Genomic DNA, 16,715 nt, shown 5'->3' with positions numbered 1-16,715 from the left:
TTAAATTCCTGTATCTAAAGTTTCATCTTCTTTGAGATCTGCAAGGAAAAAATAAACCCTAAGAGTGAAGTTTCTCTCAGTAGGTAGCACAAGAGAAATTCTAGGTAGTGCCACTAACAGATGATTAAACTGGAATTATGCTCAGAAGAGTTTAGAAATAGGTGACTGCTTTGTCAGGAGCTTCAGCAATAATCACCTGGCATCTAAGACATCAGTACAGGTGCACATCAGACAGTTTGGTTGCCCTGGTCCCATGTCTGTCCAGACTGGGGTTCACTCTGCAGTTACTGGGGGGGATTATTGTATTTGCATTGCCCCCAGACAAAGGAAGGAATGATGAATCTGACTCCATGTTCTCAGAAGGTTAATTTATTATTTTATGATACTATAATATATTAAAGAATGCTATACTAAACTATACTAAAGAATACAGAAAGGATACTTACAGAAGGCTGAAAAGATAAAAATGAAAACTCATTACTCTCTCCAGAGTCCTGACACAGCTTGGCCCTGATTGGCCAATGAGTGAAAACAATTCACAGAAACCAAACACATTCCACATGAGAGCGAAACAGAGGAGAAACAAATGAGATAATTATTGTTTTCATTTTTCTCTGAGGCTTCTCAGGTTCCCAGGAGAAAAATGCTGGGTGAAGGGATTTTTCCAGAAAATGTGAATGTGACTGGGGATAGAAGTTTGGTGTGGTGTGGCTGGGGTGGTGCACATCAGTTTGGTTTCCCTGGTCCCATGTCTGTCTCTGCAGTTATTGGGGGGGATGGAGGATTGGTGTGGAGGCAGTGGGGACAGTGCACATCAGTTTGGTTTCCCTGGTCCCATGTCTGTCTCTGCAGTTATTGGGGGGGATGGAGGTTTGATGTGGAGGCAGTGGGGACAGTGCACATCAGTTTGGTTTCCCTGGTCACATGTCTGTCCAGACTGTGGGGTTCACTGCAGTTACTGTGGGGGGATAGAGGTGTGCTGTGGTGGGGTGGCTGCTGCAGCAGTGTCCCCAGCAGCAGTGTGAGTGTGTCCCTGTCACAGGCTCCCAGAACACGGGCCGCAGCTCGCCCCCGCCCGGCTACGTCCCCGAGCGGCAGCAGCGCATCGCCCGCCAGGGCTCCTACACCAGCATCCACAGCGAGGGCGAGTTCATCCCTGAGACCAGCGAGCAGTGTGTGAGTACCCTCCTGCCAAGGGCTTCTGCCCAGCTGGGCCCTCCTTTCCTCTCCCAAATATTCACTGGTTGTGGTTGCATCAACACCTTCAAGTGGTGAGGCACGCGTTGTCCAGAAAGTTGTGGCTGCTCCATCCCTGGGAGTCTCCTTGGATCAAGCTGATCTAGTGGAAGGTGTTCCTGCCCATGGCAGGAAGTGGAATTGGATGATCCTTAAAGTCTTTTCTGACTCAAACCGTTCTGGGTTTATAAAAGTGCTGCTTTGTGCATTTAAACAGCTTCACATTGTAGCTGTGTGAGTTCAAAGCCTTTGTTGGGCTGCCAGAAGCAGTTCACTGTTCTGGGCATGGCCCCTCCACCTCTGACTGAGCACTTTTGGTGCTGTCACACATGTGCCAAGGTTTCCTATTACCAGGTTTGGGTGACCCTCTTGCTTTTGAAACTCTGCTCTCCATTCAGAAAAGTGGGAAGTGAGGCCAGAGGGCGACTTGCAGGTGGAGGCAGCAGCACCAGCAGATACTGTTCCTGAAGCCAGCTGGGATCAAAATGCAGCACAAGGCTGCTAAAGCTTCCATTTTTCACTGCAGAGTCCTTCAACAACTAAAGCAGTGCCTCAAATTTCATATGAACCTAATTTCTGTGGCAGATAAAGGAAAATTATACATTTAAATAGGCTTAGACTCCTTTCTTCAGCTGGACATCCTGCAGGCAAGCAGTCGTGGGCTCTGCTCCTCTGTCACAGCCTCTCCTGGACTGCACTCATGTTACTGTGTGGTTTCTTCTGTGTTGCAGATGCTGGACCCTCTAAGCAGTGCTGAGAACTCGGTGTCAGGAAGCTGCCAGTCCTTGGACAGGTGAGCAGCCAGGTACAAATGTACAAACTGGTGAGAATGTGTGTGCTCAGGTGGAAATGCCAGTTGTACCTACATAAAATCCTGTTTTCTATCTCATACATTTTCTTGGAGGGAAACAAGAGCATTAAAGAGCATTAACTATGTCTTAAGGCTGTGTTGTTTTCTGGCACAACCACAGACCAGCAAACTGGTGCTTCAATAGCTTGAAGTTAAAAATACAAAGTTCTGAAGCAAGCAGCCTGTGTGGAGCCGCCCCTCTGAGAACATCTGGCTGCAGGGTATTTAAACCTCTTTTAGACAAGGCTCTACTTGTTCATTTAGAAAATAAAACAGCAAAAAAACACCTCAAACAACAGCAAAACTTACTCTTGTCTTCTTTCTCTATTAGTCCTTCTTTTCGGAAGTCAAGGATGTCAAGGGCACAGAGCTTTCCTGACAATAGACAGGAGTTCTCAGGTATGTCTTTGCTACAAAGGTTATTTGACCCAGACACTTTCTGCTCTTGGCTGGCTGCCCTCCCTGCTTGCTGGGATTGTATAAATAGAAGAAGTGGGGACACGATGATAGAAAAGCTATGAAGTTATTTATTGCCCCTTCCTTAAAAACCTGCTGTTACAGGAAAATTCTGTTATTAGAAGTTATGTTTTTTGAAGGAGCCTCACTCTTGTCTTTGCTTCTCCTGGCAGACCGTGAGAATCAGATCTATGACAAGGCAGGCAAAGGTGGCACCTACCCTCGGCGCTACAACGTCTCCATGCAGCACAAGGACTACAACGAGGGTGAGTTGGTCTCACAGTTGGTCTCACACCTCCCATTCCAGGCTGGCAAAAAAAAGGTGAGGCAATAGCAGCCTCTACATGAGGGTAACTCCTATTTGGAGAGCCTGGAAGTACCCTGATCCTTGCAGTTAGTGCTGAGGTTGATGCTGCATGATTCCACATTTTCATGGAGAGCAATGGTTGTTGTTTGTAATTCTTTGTTTACTTTGTAATTCTTTGTCCTTTCTGGTGTTTTCCAGGCTGAGTAGGGGATTGTGGATGTAGTTGTTAGACTTGGCCCTATATAAGTACTTTCCTACCACAGAGATTCATTATACTTTGCTAATTTGCATTGCAGACTTGCTTCTGGGTCTTTTAAATATAGCAGGGACTTAAAGAATTACATCTCTGCTCAGTCAGATGGCTTTCTGCAAAATAATCTCTCAAAATTTCACGAGGTGCAAGTTGGCATAATCTTGCTTTGTGGTTTTTATTTGCAAGTCCAAGCACATTATCTAGAAAGTCATTTTGTATGTAGTTGTTAACAAAACTCAGAGCTTGTGCTCAGAGCCTGTAAACCAGATTTTTCCTTTGGAAGGTAAGTTTAGATCTTACAGCACTGAGGGCATTACAAAGTGTTCTCTGCCTTCTGCTTTGGGAAGGATCCAGGGCTGTACTGAACTCAGGCAGCACCAGCCCCGAGCTGTTATATTTTTGCATCTTGTTTGGCAGCAGATTCCTCTCCACAGGAACAGAGCAGAGCACAGGATTTCTCTCCCTTCTCCCTGCTGCTCATCCCCCAGCCATTACCTCCCACTTGCAAGCATTTATTTAAAGCTGTTCCTTCTCCCCCAGGCCGGAGGACGTTTCCCCGGATCCGACGTCACCAAGGGAATCTCTTCACCCTGGTGCCTTCCAGCCGCTCGCTGAGCACCAACGGCGAGAACCTGGGGCTGGCCCTGCAGTACCTGGAGCCGCGGGGCCGCCTGCGCAGCGCCGACAGCGAGAACGCCCTGGGAGTGCAGGAGAGGAACATTGCCACCAAGTGTAGGCTGGGCTCCTGGGCACTGCCACAGGGTTGGGGACAGGGAGGGCTCCAGGGGAGCTCCAGACCCGAGCCATTCCAACCGCCGCGTTTTCCCAGGCTGTGCTTTGAGACTTGTTTGTCACACCCGCAGGATGAGTGTTTTTCTTCTCAGGTTTCTTCTGGGAGCTGGCCTTTCCTTTAGAAAGTGTTGCAAATTCAGCTAAGAAGTAAAAATTTGCTTGATCTAGGTGATCTACAGGGTTCTTAAGACAGGCAGACTGTGATGTTCATAGGGATCCCAGGATGAGAGAATTTTGACTCCATTTTTCTGAAGGCTGATTTATTATTTTATTATTATATTATATTAAAAATTATACTAAAAGAATAGAAGAAAGGATTTCTTAGATTCAGAAGGCTGGCTAAGAATAGAAAAGGAATGAATAACAAAGGTTTGTCTCTGATGGTCCCGACAGCTGGGCTGGGATTGGCCATTAATTAGAAACAACCACATGAGACCAATCCCTGATCCACCTGTTGCATTCCACAGCAGCAGATAATCATTGTTTACATTTTGTTCTTGAGGCTTCTCAGCTTCTTAAGAAGAAAAATCCTAAAGAAAGGATTTTTCATAAAACATGTCAGTGACAGCAGAAAAGCTTGTTTATTTTCTTGCCATGTTAACATTTTCAGTCAGGCTTTTGGGTTACAGTTACTCTATTAGTTGAGTGCTGAATGTATTTCACTTGCTCCTTAGTAGAAGGATTTACTCCTGTATTCATGGCATCCTTGAGCTGTTTTGTTGAACAGCTTTCTGTTATAAAAATAAGAAATAAGTGGAGCATAAGTCATTATTGAAGAACTTTATATCCCATACAGTAATTTAAGGATCAAAATGAAGAGTAAGCTTGAAGCAGAGTAAACACACTAAAATACTGAGTGGCAGTAAATCTGGTTAAATTAGACATGTCAAAGCAAATCTCTCAGCTCTTTTGTATTTTCACACTGCTCAGATGGCTGGTTCTTGTCTTTGTTTTTAGAGTTTCTTGTGAGAACCAACATAATTGGACCCACTGAAATGCAGGAGTCTGGTAGTGTTGCTTTCAAAGCTGGAGCTAAAGCACTTGTCTTTGAGTAATATGCTTTGGGATTAAGGGCAGTCTGAAAAACTGGGCTCAGGTATTAATCTCTGGGTCAGGAGGCTGCTGCTTATGAATGTGAGGGCTCCCAATGCCCTGAGGATGGAACTTCCTGCTGGGGTGTTGGAGATGCTGCTTTACCTGGGTCTTGTGGGTATTTTTATTAAGTCTAACTGTTCAGCAGGTGAAGAAGATACCCACACTGTGCTAATACAGTCCCTACTTTATCCATGTCTAGTGGGTAATTATGACTTCTAATCTTTATGGTTAGAGAAAGCCTTGCAGTAAAATCCTTCCCCCACAGGTTAATCCCAAACTAGCTTGGCAAAGAAACTCAGAATAATGTCCTTCAAGGTGTCCCAGAAGCTTAAGTCATTCCCAGCTGGCTGGGATTGATTTAGCAAGGCTAATCCAGCTCTTCTTCATCTGATGCATGTGATAACTTCAGATCAAGGGTTGGAAGTTGCTTTTAAGTTGCTGCACCATCTCTTAAAGTAATGATTTTGTAGAATCTACCTGCTGGAATGAAATTTCACCAACCCCATTGAATAACTGGTCTGTAAAACACATTTGCAGAACGTTTTGGGGTGTCATATTAATGGGACATCAGTCAGCAGATCCTTAGTCTGGACAGTTGGATTCTGTTCAGAGCTCTGCCACTGACCCCTTCCTCTGGGAGAACACCTCATGTTTATTCACCTACAGAATACCTCTTCAGTCCCAGTATGATGGAGATTGGTCCTTGAAAAGCCCAGTTTTGTTTTTAAAGAGTGTCATGGGAGGAGAAATGACTGCTGGTCTCTTTTAGCTCCAAGTGCTCCAATAAACTGGCGCCGGGGGAAGCTGCTGGGCCAGGGCGCCTTCGGCCGCGTCTACCTGTGCTACGACGTGGACACAGGCAGAGAGCTGGCAGCCAAGCAGGTCCAGTTTGATCCAGAGAGCCCTGAAACAAGCAAGGTAATTCTCATCTCAGCTCCTAAAACCCTCTAAGATCTTGTACAATGTCTCTCTCTGTCTGTCCTTGAAAGCTGGCATCTTGTTTGGTTCGTCCTAAGGTTTCGAGTCGCGTGGAGAAGAGTGGGAGTCATTTAAAAATTACTTTTCTGTGTTATTAACTTCAGCTTGAAACTAAAATCCATTTTCTTGCTTCATTCTTGGCTCTCCTTTCTCAGCTTTTTGGGTTTTTGCCAGGTTGCTTGAGGAATACTAGACTGCCCTGTGTTCCTGGTTAGAGATGGATGTGAATGAAACTAAATCCAGCAAGAGTAGGGGTTTTGGGTTTTTTTTTCTTCTTTGAACCAAAAAAAAAAGCTGCTTGCACATGCAAAACCCTCTTCTGGGTTTATATGGTGTACCCTGTATCAAGTGCATTAATTACCAATTTTCACTTCTGAATTCTCTGTGTCCTTAAAAACAAATGGAGCTGTGGAGTGTAAATTAATCAAGAACACTGATGTGACAACACTGGAGACTGGAGATGGGACAGGCACCTTGAAATTAGAGGACAGCACTTAACTTCCTGCACAGGGGATGCAGCTGGAATGGCTTTTGGGTTCTTTGCTAGTGTTTTAACAGTGTACCAGTTTCCCAATATTGAACAAATTCACTTTTGAGCTAGAATAACTGATCCATGAAGATTTAATTATTCTGATTTTATATGGGATATTGGTGCCAAGATATGTCCTAAATTGGGAAGTTCTACTGTGTCTGTGTTGTAAATCAGACAGTAACTCTGAGCCAAGGAGGAACAGGCTGAAATATATTTTGAAGGCACTGAAACTCCAAACCTTATCCTATTATTTGGTCTGATTAAGCAGCTTCCACTGGTTCCATGTGTGCCTACAACAGCCAGGTTCTTGCTCTAAGGTTCTGCATCCTCTCCCAGAGTGAGAGATCTGCACCTGATACCTTCCCACGGCAGGGCTAGAAAGGTAAAAATGGGACTGATTTGGGGAGAAAACATTCCTTTTTCTGTAAATCCTCATGCTTCAGTACCTTTGATGTTCCTCCTGTTCAATCCCTGGATTCAGCAAGAACCTGATACTTCTTCTGAGCAGCAAACATTTGTGATTCCATCTGAAATTGCTGGATAGCATCTTTGCACTCTGCTACCCTGTTGTCTGTGGCAAGAGCAAAGCAAAGGATCAGTTTCATGTGCAGAGCTGCAGATTCTTTGAAGTAAATAGGAGAGGAAGCTGTTTGTAGGGCTTGATTCCAGTAAATGATCAGTGTGATCAGAACAGGACTGGGTGACACAAACTTAGCAGCTCTCAGCACCTGTTGTTTTGCTCTCCAGTGTGTTGAAGTTCCAGTTCTGTAACTGTATTCAGAGCTGCTCCATAATTACACTCCCTGCCCACAGCTTAATGAGAGAAGTGAGGTTATACCTGTGTTGTGGGTGGAGAATCCTTTCAGCCACCCAGGATAAAGCCATGCAGATGACAGAAATCAAGGCAAGAAACAAAGTTTTTCTGGTACTAAATCAGTGTATGATACAGCCTGTGTTCTATCAAAGCTTCTACACCAACACTTACCTGCAGATAATGCAGTAAAAATTAATGGGAAGCCCTGGTAATATTTGCCTTTTCCAAGAAGCAGATAAAGTGATGTCAGTGTGGTAGTGGTCTCATCCTGCCAGTGACATGACAAATTTATTACTTTTTTATATTTATTCTATATTTCCTGGGGCTGCAATCTTATTTTCTCCTTCAACATCCACAGGAGGTGAGTGCTCTGGAGTGTGAAATTCAGCTGCTGAAGAATCTCCAGCACGACCGTATTGTGCAGTATTATGGCTGCTTAAGGGATCGAGCAGAGAAGACCTTGACCATCTTCATGGAGTACATGCCAGGGGTAAGAGCAGCACAAGGGATCACAAAGGGAGGTGGCTGAGTTTCTTAGCTGGTTTATTAGTTGCTGTGATCCCCCTCTAACTGTGTCATCTGCCTCAGACCCTCTTAGGGCTGTGCCTTCTCAGGCTCATAATGTCACCACTTTGATTTTATTTAATGCCCAAATAACCTCTTTGGTTTTTTCCTTCAGTGTTTGCTACTTGAAATGCATTCTCTGTAACAGTCTTTAAAGCCAGTTATTTTCTTCAATCTTAATTTGTTCTACCAAAATACCCCAAAGGACTTGGGCCAACATGTAAGTCCTGGTAACTGAATTACCAGAATCGTTGTACAGCGAGGCTAAAACTGACTCTCCAAAAAGGGAGGGTTTTGACCCAGTTAAGTCTGCTGAGCTGTTTTATTGCATGTCTTCAAGTTGTACCAGCAGACAGAACCTCCTTAGGCTGTTTTTGCCATGAAACCTGTCCTTGGTGTTTTTAAAAAGAGCTTCTAGGGCAAGATGCTCCTAGAAAGGCTTTAGCAGAGGGCAGAGTTCATTGGTGTATAACACCCAGGGCTTTTGGGAGTTGAATGGACGCTGCAAGGTGTGTGCTTTGTCACCTGTTTGCCAATTCTTTGCCTTTGCTTTGTGGCAGGGGTCAGTGAAGGATCAGCTGAAGGCGTACGGGGCCCTGACGGAGAACGTCACCCGCAAATACACGCGGCAGATCCTCGAGGGCGTCTCGTACCTCCACAGCAACATGATCGTGCACAGGGACATCAAGGGTGAGAGCAGGCCCAGGGCAAGAGAGCTCTCCAGCACGAGTGCTCTCAGTTGGAGAGCAGAGGGCTGTCATGTGGGCACGTACCAGATGATGGTAACAGTGGGGTTCTTGATCTCGTTGCCGTTTTGGAGGAAGGATTGGTTTTGGTGTCTAAGCCTCAGTTTGTGTCCACATAAAAGCTAAGCTCTAAAGTTTGCTTTTTCCCTGGTGCTTCGTGTTCAGGACCAAGTGGAGATTGACTTGTTTATTGTAGGAGTTCAAAGTGGTTTAATTAGCTGCATCTGTTAGCCAGCTGACCAGAAAGCAATGCTTGCACTCACCAAAGCAGCATCCCAATAAAATCCTTCTCTACACAGCTCTCTTCTCCCTCAGCCCTTGGCCTGGGGGCCCTGCTAGGCTGGTTGAGCTGTTTACAGGCACTGTAACAATGCTGGTGCTGACTCAGCTCTCATTTCCCTCCCCCCTTCACTTCCTTGTGTTTTTCCCTGAAGTTTTTCCCATTTACAGCCATTAGCAATTGGCTTGTCTACAACCTGAATTAAAGAAATGATGTTTAGCAGGTCACCTGAGGCTTAACGGGGAGAGAGCCATACCATGAGCACGGGTATTTGTGCTTGGATATCGTTCTGTCGGCTGCAGATCCAACAGCTGCATCTCATGAAAACAGCTGTCTTAGTTTTCTTTTTTTCCTTCTGTCCAGGTGCCAATATTCTCCGTGACTCTGCTGGGAACGTGAAGCTTGGGGACTTTGGGGCCAGCAAAAGGCTGCAGACAATCTGCATGTCGGGGACAGGCATCCGCTCCGTCACGGGCACCCCGTACTGGATGAGCCCGGAGGTGATCAGCGGCGAGGGCTACGGCAGGAAGGCAGACGTGTGGTGAGCCTCTCACATCACTGCACAGATAACAAACACCCTCTGCCATCTGAGCATCCAGATTCACACCTTGGCTGCATGAAAAGTTTAAAGAAAATGGAAGCCACTGGGTTGAATTTAAGATGTAATCTTCCTCAGGCTGTGCTTTGCAGTGTTAACACCCAGCGAGTCATTTCGTTTTTCAGCACCAGTTTCCACTCATTCTTTGCTCAAACTTTTTTGCTTTCTGGCTGGTGCAATGTTTTCATCCTTCTCGTGCTCTCAGGCACTTGGTGGAATTCTTGGGTGTCCTAAGCAAGGCCAGGAACTGGGATGATGATCCTTGTGGGTCCCATCCAACACAGGAGACTCTGTGATTGTGATATCCCTTAGAAGAGCAAGGTTGTCTAGGGAAAGCCCATTCATTTAGATATAAAATGAGAGTTATGTTTGAAATGTACTGCAGATTAATAGAATTTTAGCCTTAAAGGAAAGATGCTCAAACCTGCAATAACAGAAAAGATCCAGGTCAGATCAGAGGTGATCTGCATGAATGGAAACTGTAGCTGTGCTATTATTGGCATAGCCAAGGAGCAGCCTTTATCAAAAGAGCAAAATGGTGCCGTGCCAAAATGTTAATTTTGGGGGCCTTTAAAAGGTGAGATTATAAAACTTAAGTAAACAGCAGGGACAAAAGGTCTGGTTGTGCCTCCACAGTAAAGCAGGACCTGTTTCCTGTACAGGCAGCGAGTGGAAACAGCTGAAACTTGTCTTGTCTGCAAAGAGTTAAATCCTGCAGACTCTCCCAGTTGGGATGCTTGGGGAGAGAGTGGAGCACGTGCCCTTCCCCCTGGGCTGGTGCAGTTGTGGATTTCCTCTTGGTGCTGACATTGGTCCATTCCCATCAAAGAGTCTCTGCCATTGGCCAGACTCCAGTTCCTACAATCCCCATCATTATTTTGGGGGGTCACAATTTTCCAGTGCAGCTCTGGTCCCAGGCTGGATGTGCATGGCCCAGAGGCTCAGAAACGTAACAAATCCATCCACCTGGCTCTGTGCCACTGCTGCAGGCCCCTCTCCAGTTTTCTTTTTCCTAAATAGCAGAATATGTGAGCTATTTGTTATTGCTGGAGTGACTTGACATGAAAAACATTCCTGCTGTTTGCTGAATATCTTAAAGAAACCGGATCTGCTTAAACGGTATAAATCAGTCTAAACAATAATATATCCCTGCTTGCTTTTGAGCAAACCCCCAGCACTTCAGCACACATGGTTTGCATTTTCTGTACTCTCTTCTAGTAAGCCTGAAATGGCTGGAAAACTGTAAAATTTTCACGTTGGATTTTAAACCTCGTCGAGAAATCAGTTCTTGCATATTCACTGCATTTAATTCCTTTCCTCCTTGTCTTGGCAGTTGATGCAAGTCTGACTCTCAACATGCTTTTTCCTTGCATTTCACCTCAAAAGAGGGTTTAGTTTTAAGGCAGTTAGAGGAGGCAGTTTTGCCTTTTTAATGTAAAGATGTGATAAAACCACAGGATTGGATATTAAAAACTCACTAATGGCTTTTACCTAATCTGTGGCCTGGAGAAAGCAATTAATCCTTTTTGAATACACCCCAATCACTGCAGTGCTACAGCAGCCATCTTCCCTGGGAAGGTGTTGGAGTCACGTTGCCTCAGAAAGGTGGCTCAGCCATGTCCCCAGAATCACATCCTTGCCCTGAGGTAGCCTGCAGAGCCCCATTAACTTTACAAGGAATTTTTCCTTAAGGTAATGATGCATCTGTCCCACAGGGATTTAACTTACTGCCTTCCCAGCTTGGAATTGTTAGGACTTCAATTATTTTTTTTTACTGATGCTTGGTTTCTTGTGAACTGGAGATATTATTAGGTTATTTTTTTCCCAACGTGGGCATTTTGAGGCTGTGACTGGAAAGGGATTTTGCTGAACTGGCTTTGTGGGGTCAACAAGTTCTGATTCACTGAACCCTGAGTGTTAAAAAGTCTGTTTTCTACCTTGCAACTCAGCAAGTCAGCCTCTGAGCAGCCTGGTCTAGTGGAAGGTGTCCCTGCCCATGGCAGGGGGTTGGAACAGGATGGTCCTGAAGGTCCCTTCCAGCCCGTGCTGTGACTCAGTGATTCTCCAAGTGCCTTTGAGGTACAACAGAAGCAGCAGCACCTGGAGGAGCAGAGAGGTCAAACAGTTCCTTCAGGGATGTCCCCTGATAACACAAATGTTTCCTGAGAGGAGAGTTTGAGCAAAGGGGAGCAGGGTATGTGGCACTTCCCTGGCAGCAGGAGAGGCAGCTGTTGGCAGCTCTGGCTCTGAGCACACACTCCCCCAGGAGCCCTTCCCAGAGCTGGACCTCACCGTGGGCTGCTGGGGAGCTCTCCCTGAACACTGGGCATTACTGAGTGAATTCTCTTTTGATTTTTTCCTCTCTGCTTTCCAGGAGCCTGGGCTGCACCGTGGTGGAAATGCTGACAGAGAAACCCCCCTGGGCAGAGTACGAAGCCATGGCAGCCATCTTCAAAATCGCCACGCAGCCCACCAACCCCCAGCTCCCCTCCCACATATCAGAACATTGCAGGGACTTCCTAAAGCAGATCTTTGTGGAAGCCAGGCACAGACCCTCTGCTGAAGAGCTGCTCAGACACCAGTTTGCACAGCTCCAGTACTGAATTACCTCCCTTGCTCGCAGCTCCTGCCGGGCTTTCCGTGCCCTGTCTCGTCTAGTTGCAACTGCCCGTTGTGGTGCTGCATCTTCAAAATGCCAACTCAGCTAGGCCTAGTCCTTTGGGAAGTTCTGCCAAGGAACTTAGGGTCTGCTCTTGTGCCTGATTCCTTCGTTTGCTGGACTGATGTTCATCCTGCAGACAGCTGGCCAAGCAGAGCTGCGTTTTTGCCCCACATTTTGGATGTGACCCTGCAGCTGGCTGGAAGGGGAATCTGACAAGTGTCATCACTGATTGAACATAGGAGAAACCTGAAGCCAAGTGGGAGCTGAAAGAGCTTCACTGTGTCCAAAACAGAAACATGCACCAGCCTCCAGAGCAGCTCTGCCTGTGGGAGTCCCTGGTTTTCCCCTGCTGGGGCTCCAGAGGTGTCTCCAGTACCTGAATCCAGCAAAAAGCCATGTGTCATGTTCACTAGAGTATGGTATATTTTTCTTCTTGAGTATTCAGCATCTGAAGGTGTTCAGAAGATATTGATTCAAAAGGATGTGAATAGTGTTATTTTATCATGAACCCGTGGATTTGGGGCTGGGGGTGAGGGAGTTCTTTCCAGCTAAATGTCAGGATAATCAGACAAGTTTCAGCAGAATGCAATCACTCCAGGGCCTGAGGGAAGGGCTCTCCCATTAACATTGGAAAATCTGGAGCTAGGTTGGATCTGTCCCAGCATTTGGACAGTGTCTCATAGTTTGGGTCATACCAAACAAATCTGTGCTCCTGCTTCCTCTCTCTGGGGCTGCTGGATCCAAACAAAACCCCTCTGGAAGGGAATTCTGTGGAATTCAGCTTCCTCCTGCATCTGTCTCTTTGGCTGGTAACTTTTTACCATCCTTTTAACCAAAGATTGTCCATCTGGTGCCCAGGAAATTACTTCAGAGTTTCTTTGAGCACGTGGCCTAATGGAAGATGGAGGGTTTCTTGGGGAGAATTACTTGGACACTTGTGTTGTGCACAGGGAGCTGGAATCAAGCTCAGCCCTTTGCTGTGCATTGTTTGAATTACAGGTGTGCAGGTGATCATTCAAGAGTTCCATAAAAATGTTATGGTCTAACTGAAATAAGCTTTTGTAGGACTCAAGTCAAAGAGGGAACCTCAGACAACATTTTAAATGGTAGCAAATATTTAAAATCACCTGGAGATCCCCATGCAGGTACCAGCAAAGCATATCCAAGTGATTGTGCACTTGGAAGATAGCACAAGTCAGAGGACTGAGGTCCTGATGGCCTCAAATCCTCTCTGCTGATTTGGGCACTAATAATCTTTATTTCAGTGGTGAAAGACCAGCAGGTTTTAAGTGCTGGGGATTCATGGAGTGATTCTAAGTTATCTCTGAGAAATGAAACTAAGAAAAGCAAATGTTAATTCATTAAAATGTTGCTGAAGGTGTTCTGCTCTTGTATTGGAAACCATATTAAGGTTCCACACACCTCCACTCTTCTCCCCCATGAAAAATTGAAAATTGCTTCATTATGCAGTAAAATTAAGTTTTTAAGTGAATACTAATGGCAGGATAAGGCAAGTTTTAATGAAACCAAGCTCCTTCAACACATGAAAAATACTGTGTTGAATTAAAAGAGGGAAAAAAAAGAACCCTAAAAGCCCCAACCAACCAAAAGTCCTGAAAAGCTTTAACGATATGAAATGTTTTTTCTGTGCCAAACCCAGAGCAAAGTGTAGCCAATAAAAACTGGTGTTGGTTTCCTTTCCAGGCTCCCTGCACTACTCCAAGGATGCACTGTCCCACTTGTGGGCACTTAGGGGATCCCTTTTATGAAAGCCCTTGTTCCATAATTTATTTAATTATAGTGAGAGCACTTCAGCTGATCTTTTCCCAGCCAGGAACTTGACTCCAGATTGTCCAGGCCCCTGGCCTGACTTCTGGCCTGCACTTCACTGTTGCCACGAGGGGAGGTGAGGCTGTGACACTCCAGCTCAGAGCTGGGGAGCTTTTCCCACCACTCTGCTGGGAGTGTGGGACCATCCCTGCAGTCTGCATGACAGAAGGAGGAGGATCAGCCCCAGCTCCTCAAGCCTTGCATCCTAAAAGTACCAAAGATTGGAGTCTTCATCCCCTGCCCATCACCTGCAGGAATCAGGAGCACCGTGACATCTGCATCCCTCTATCCTTGGCTTGTCCTCACCAAACCCAGCCCTTCTCCCACGGTTTTTCTCTTGCTGTCCCACGTGCTGTGATCTGGGAAGAGAGCAGGGCGTGAGGAAAGGACAGAACTTCTGGCAGAGCACCTCAATCCTCAGGAGCTGCTGTGGCTTTTACCTCACCCCCATCCCGGGAGGCGCTTCCAGAGCAGAGCAGGAGCAGCCAGGACTGATGGCTCAGTGCTGTCCCCAGAGCTCCCAGCCCTTCCCTGGGCTGGCTGGGCCTCCTCTGTGCCAATCCCTGCATGATTCCAGCCTGGCATGGGAGCAGCACCCCCTGGAGAGTGACAGAGAACACGGGGCCAGCTCGGACTGGCGCGTTCGGCACAGGAACAAGCCAAAGCATTACCTGTATGTTTGGAGATGCACTTTTATGAATGTAGTTTATATCGCTCTTTTTTAGCTCTTTTTACATCATGTAAACGGTGATGCCTCATTTTATTTGGTTTTTCTTTTTTTTAATTTATATCGTAAAAGATCATATTTGGTGATTTTTATATATATCGACTGTTATGGGGTGGGGGGAGGTGGGGAAATAAATTTGACGCCTTTATGAATTTAAAAAGGAAAAAAAGCAGCTGGTTTTGCAGAGAATTTGCTGATGGTTTATAATGAGTAGAGCCAAGCCAAAATGCCTCTTTGTTTCCTCACAGCCCTCTTGATTATAGAAGAGGAAGATCTGGATTCCTGAGTCCACTGCTCTGATCAATAACTTGGGGCTGACATTGATACCAGGGGCTTTTAACAGCCCTGGCAGCAAAAGAGTTTCAAGTGGACAGAAATGTAATTATACCTCAGAATTGAATTATATCTGGCCTCTTTATCCTGTCAGACTTGGAAAAAACTGGGAATAAACTCATTTAGGGAAGAGTGGAGGAGGAGTGCCAGGCTGACAATAAGCTATTGTGTCAATTCCAAATGTCATGTTGGATTTCCTGCTGTTCCTTCCAGGGAGGGAAATTTAGGGAATATTGACTGTTGGGGTCCCAGAGTCCTGAAACAGTTAAAACTAATCAGAAAAATGTCCAAGATTCCCATTGGAGAGGAACTTGGAGGAATGTGGCTGTCCCTGAGGCAGTTAGGGAACAAAGCAGACACATTTTGGTCTTGGTGTGACGATTCTGTGCATTCCAGGTTATTTGCTTGTTCTCCAGAAAATCCCATCTTTGCCCATTCTGTGGCAGTTAGGTTGCATCAATTTGGATGGATTTTTGGGGTGGGTTTTTTTTGCCTAATTTGGAATAACATTTCAAAGGACTGGAAGCTGCTCCAAAGATTTCTCATTGGCACCAGTTACCAGCATGGTCTGACCAGGAGGGAAAAGGTGTGCCAGGAGCAGTTCAAAAAGGAAGAAAAGGATTTTGTTATCACCATGAATGATGCAAAGCAGGGAGAAAGGGCTTTAACCTGGATTGTGCAGAAGACCTTGACCCAGTAGTCTCTATTTACCGACCGGGGGCTTGCAGTGCAAAGCCAGGCCAATGTATCATTTTATTTACAATAAAATTATCATTTATATGAAAGCCTGCTTTGGTGACTGTCCTTTTAAAAAGCAAAACTTTGGAGAAGGAAAGCCTCTGTATTTCAGAGAACTGGAGGATACCATGAGCTCCCTTCCAGAAATGGAGCTTCCCAGCTGAAGTGATCTGGATGCCTTGCACTGATTTGGGGAGAAAAAGCTTTGCTGTCCCTGAGTAGGGCAGGACATGGTAACCACATCTCCAGATACTTTCAGGTTTGATTTTTTTTTTCAGCTTGCTGTGTTAGGAACAAACAAAAACAGTGCTGCTATAAAATTCATCTGTTCTCCTTGCTGAAAGGCTGTTTTTTATCCTGTTCATGCAGCTTCTCTCTTCATTGTCACTGTCACCTAATCAGTGTTGGGGTGCCACTCTGTCCCTTGAGGAGCTGGCCTCCCCAGCCCTCACCACGAGCAGCCTCCAGTCACCTTTTCCTGGGATGTAACACTGGAATATTTGTCAGTGTGAAATGTGAACAGATCAGGGGGGGAGGAACCAGCTGATCCAGCAGAAACCCTGCCCATGAACCAAGCACAGGTGAGACCCAGCAGGTGCACTTGTCTCAGACCAGAAATGTCTCCTGGAAGCAGAACAAACCCCCTGACACCCCCCTGTGTGTCTGAGCCCACAGCTCCCGCCTTCCAAGGAGGAACTTGGCAGCTCTCCATTACCTTCCCTTGGAGGAGGTTCTTCCCAAAGAGGGAGGAGGAGGGAAGGGAAGATCATTCTTTCTCTGGTTTAATGTTCTCTTTCCAACTGAAAACTCAGCCTTAAAAACCTGGGGGTTCCATGCTTCCCTCCTGCATTGTTAAAATGCTGCTGGTCCTGCTGGGCAGCAGCCTGGGAGCTGAGGGAATGGGAAGTGAGGCCAGCCAGAGGC

At 46.0% G+C, this 16,715-nt stretch overlaps 1 protein-coding gene across 2 annotated transcripts in view; it reads left to right on the top strand.

The window, feature by feature from the left end:
* MAP3K3 (mitogen-activated protein kinase kinase kinase 3) overlaps positions 1-15,838 on the top strand; it is a 32,253-nt gene extending 16,415 nt beyond the window's left edge. For both annotated transcript variants that reach the window (XM_030231963.2, XM_030231964.2), the window contains exons 8-17: positions 1,043-1,176; positions 1,968-2,029; positions 2,418-2,485; positions 2,716-2,808; positions 3,643-3,834; positions 5,759-5,907; positions 7,672-7,803; positions 8,438-8,567; positions 9,267-9,444; positions 11,876-15,838. In XM_030231963.2, the coding sequence (XP_030087823.1) occupies positions 1,043-1,176; positions 1,968-2,029; positions 2,418-2,485; positions 2,716-2,808; positions 3,643-3,834; positions 5,759-5,907; positions 7,672-7,803; positions 8,438-8,567; positions 9,267-9,444; positions 11,876-12,104 (1,367 nt within the window). In that variant the 3' untranslated portion in view covers positions 12,105-15,838. The remainder of the gene's footprint in view (positions 1-1,042; positions 1,177-1,967; positions 2,030-2,417; positions 2,486-2,715; positions 2,809-3,642; positions 3,835-5,758; positions 5,908-7,671; positions 7,804-8,437; positions 8,568-9,266; positions 9,445-11,875) is intronic.
* Positions 15,839-16,715: the final 877 nt, after the last annotated feature.

The sequence above is a fragment of the Serinus canaria genome, chromosome 27 (assembly GCF_022539315.1).
Source record: "Serinus canaria isolate serCan28SL12 chromosome 27, serCan2020, whole genome shotgun sequence".
In the NCBI taxonomy this organism is placed as follows: domain Eukaryota; kingdom Metazoa; phylum Chordata; class Aves; order Passeriformes; family Fringillidae; genus Serinus; species Serinus canaria.
Note: the sequence above shows the minus strand (reverse complement) of the source record. Positions and strands in the feature narration are given on the sequence as shown.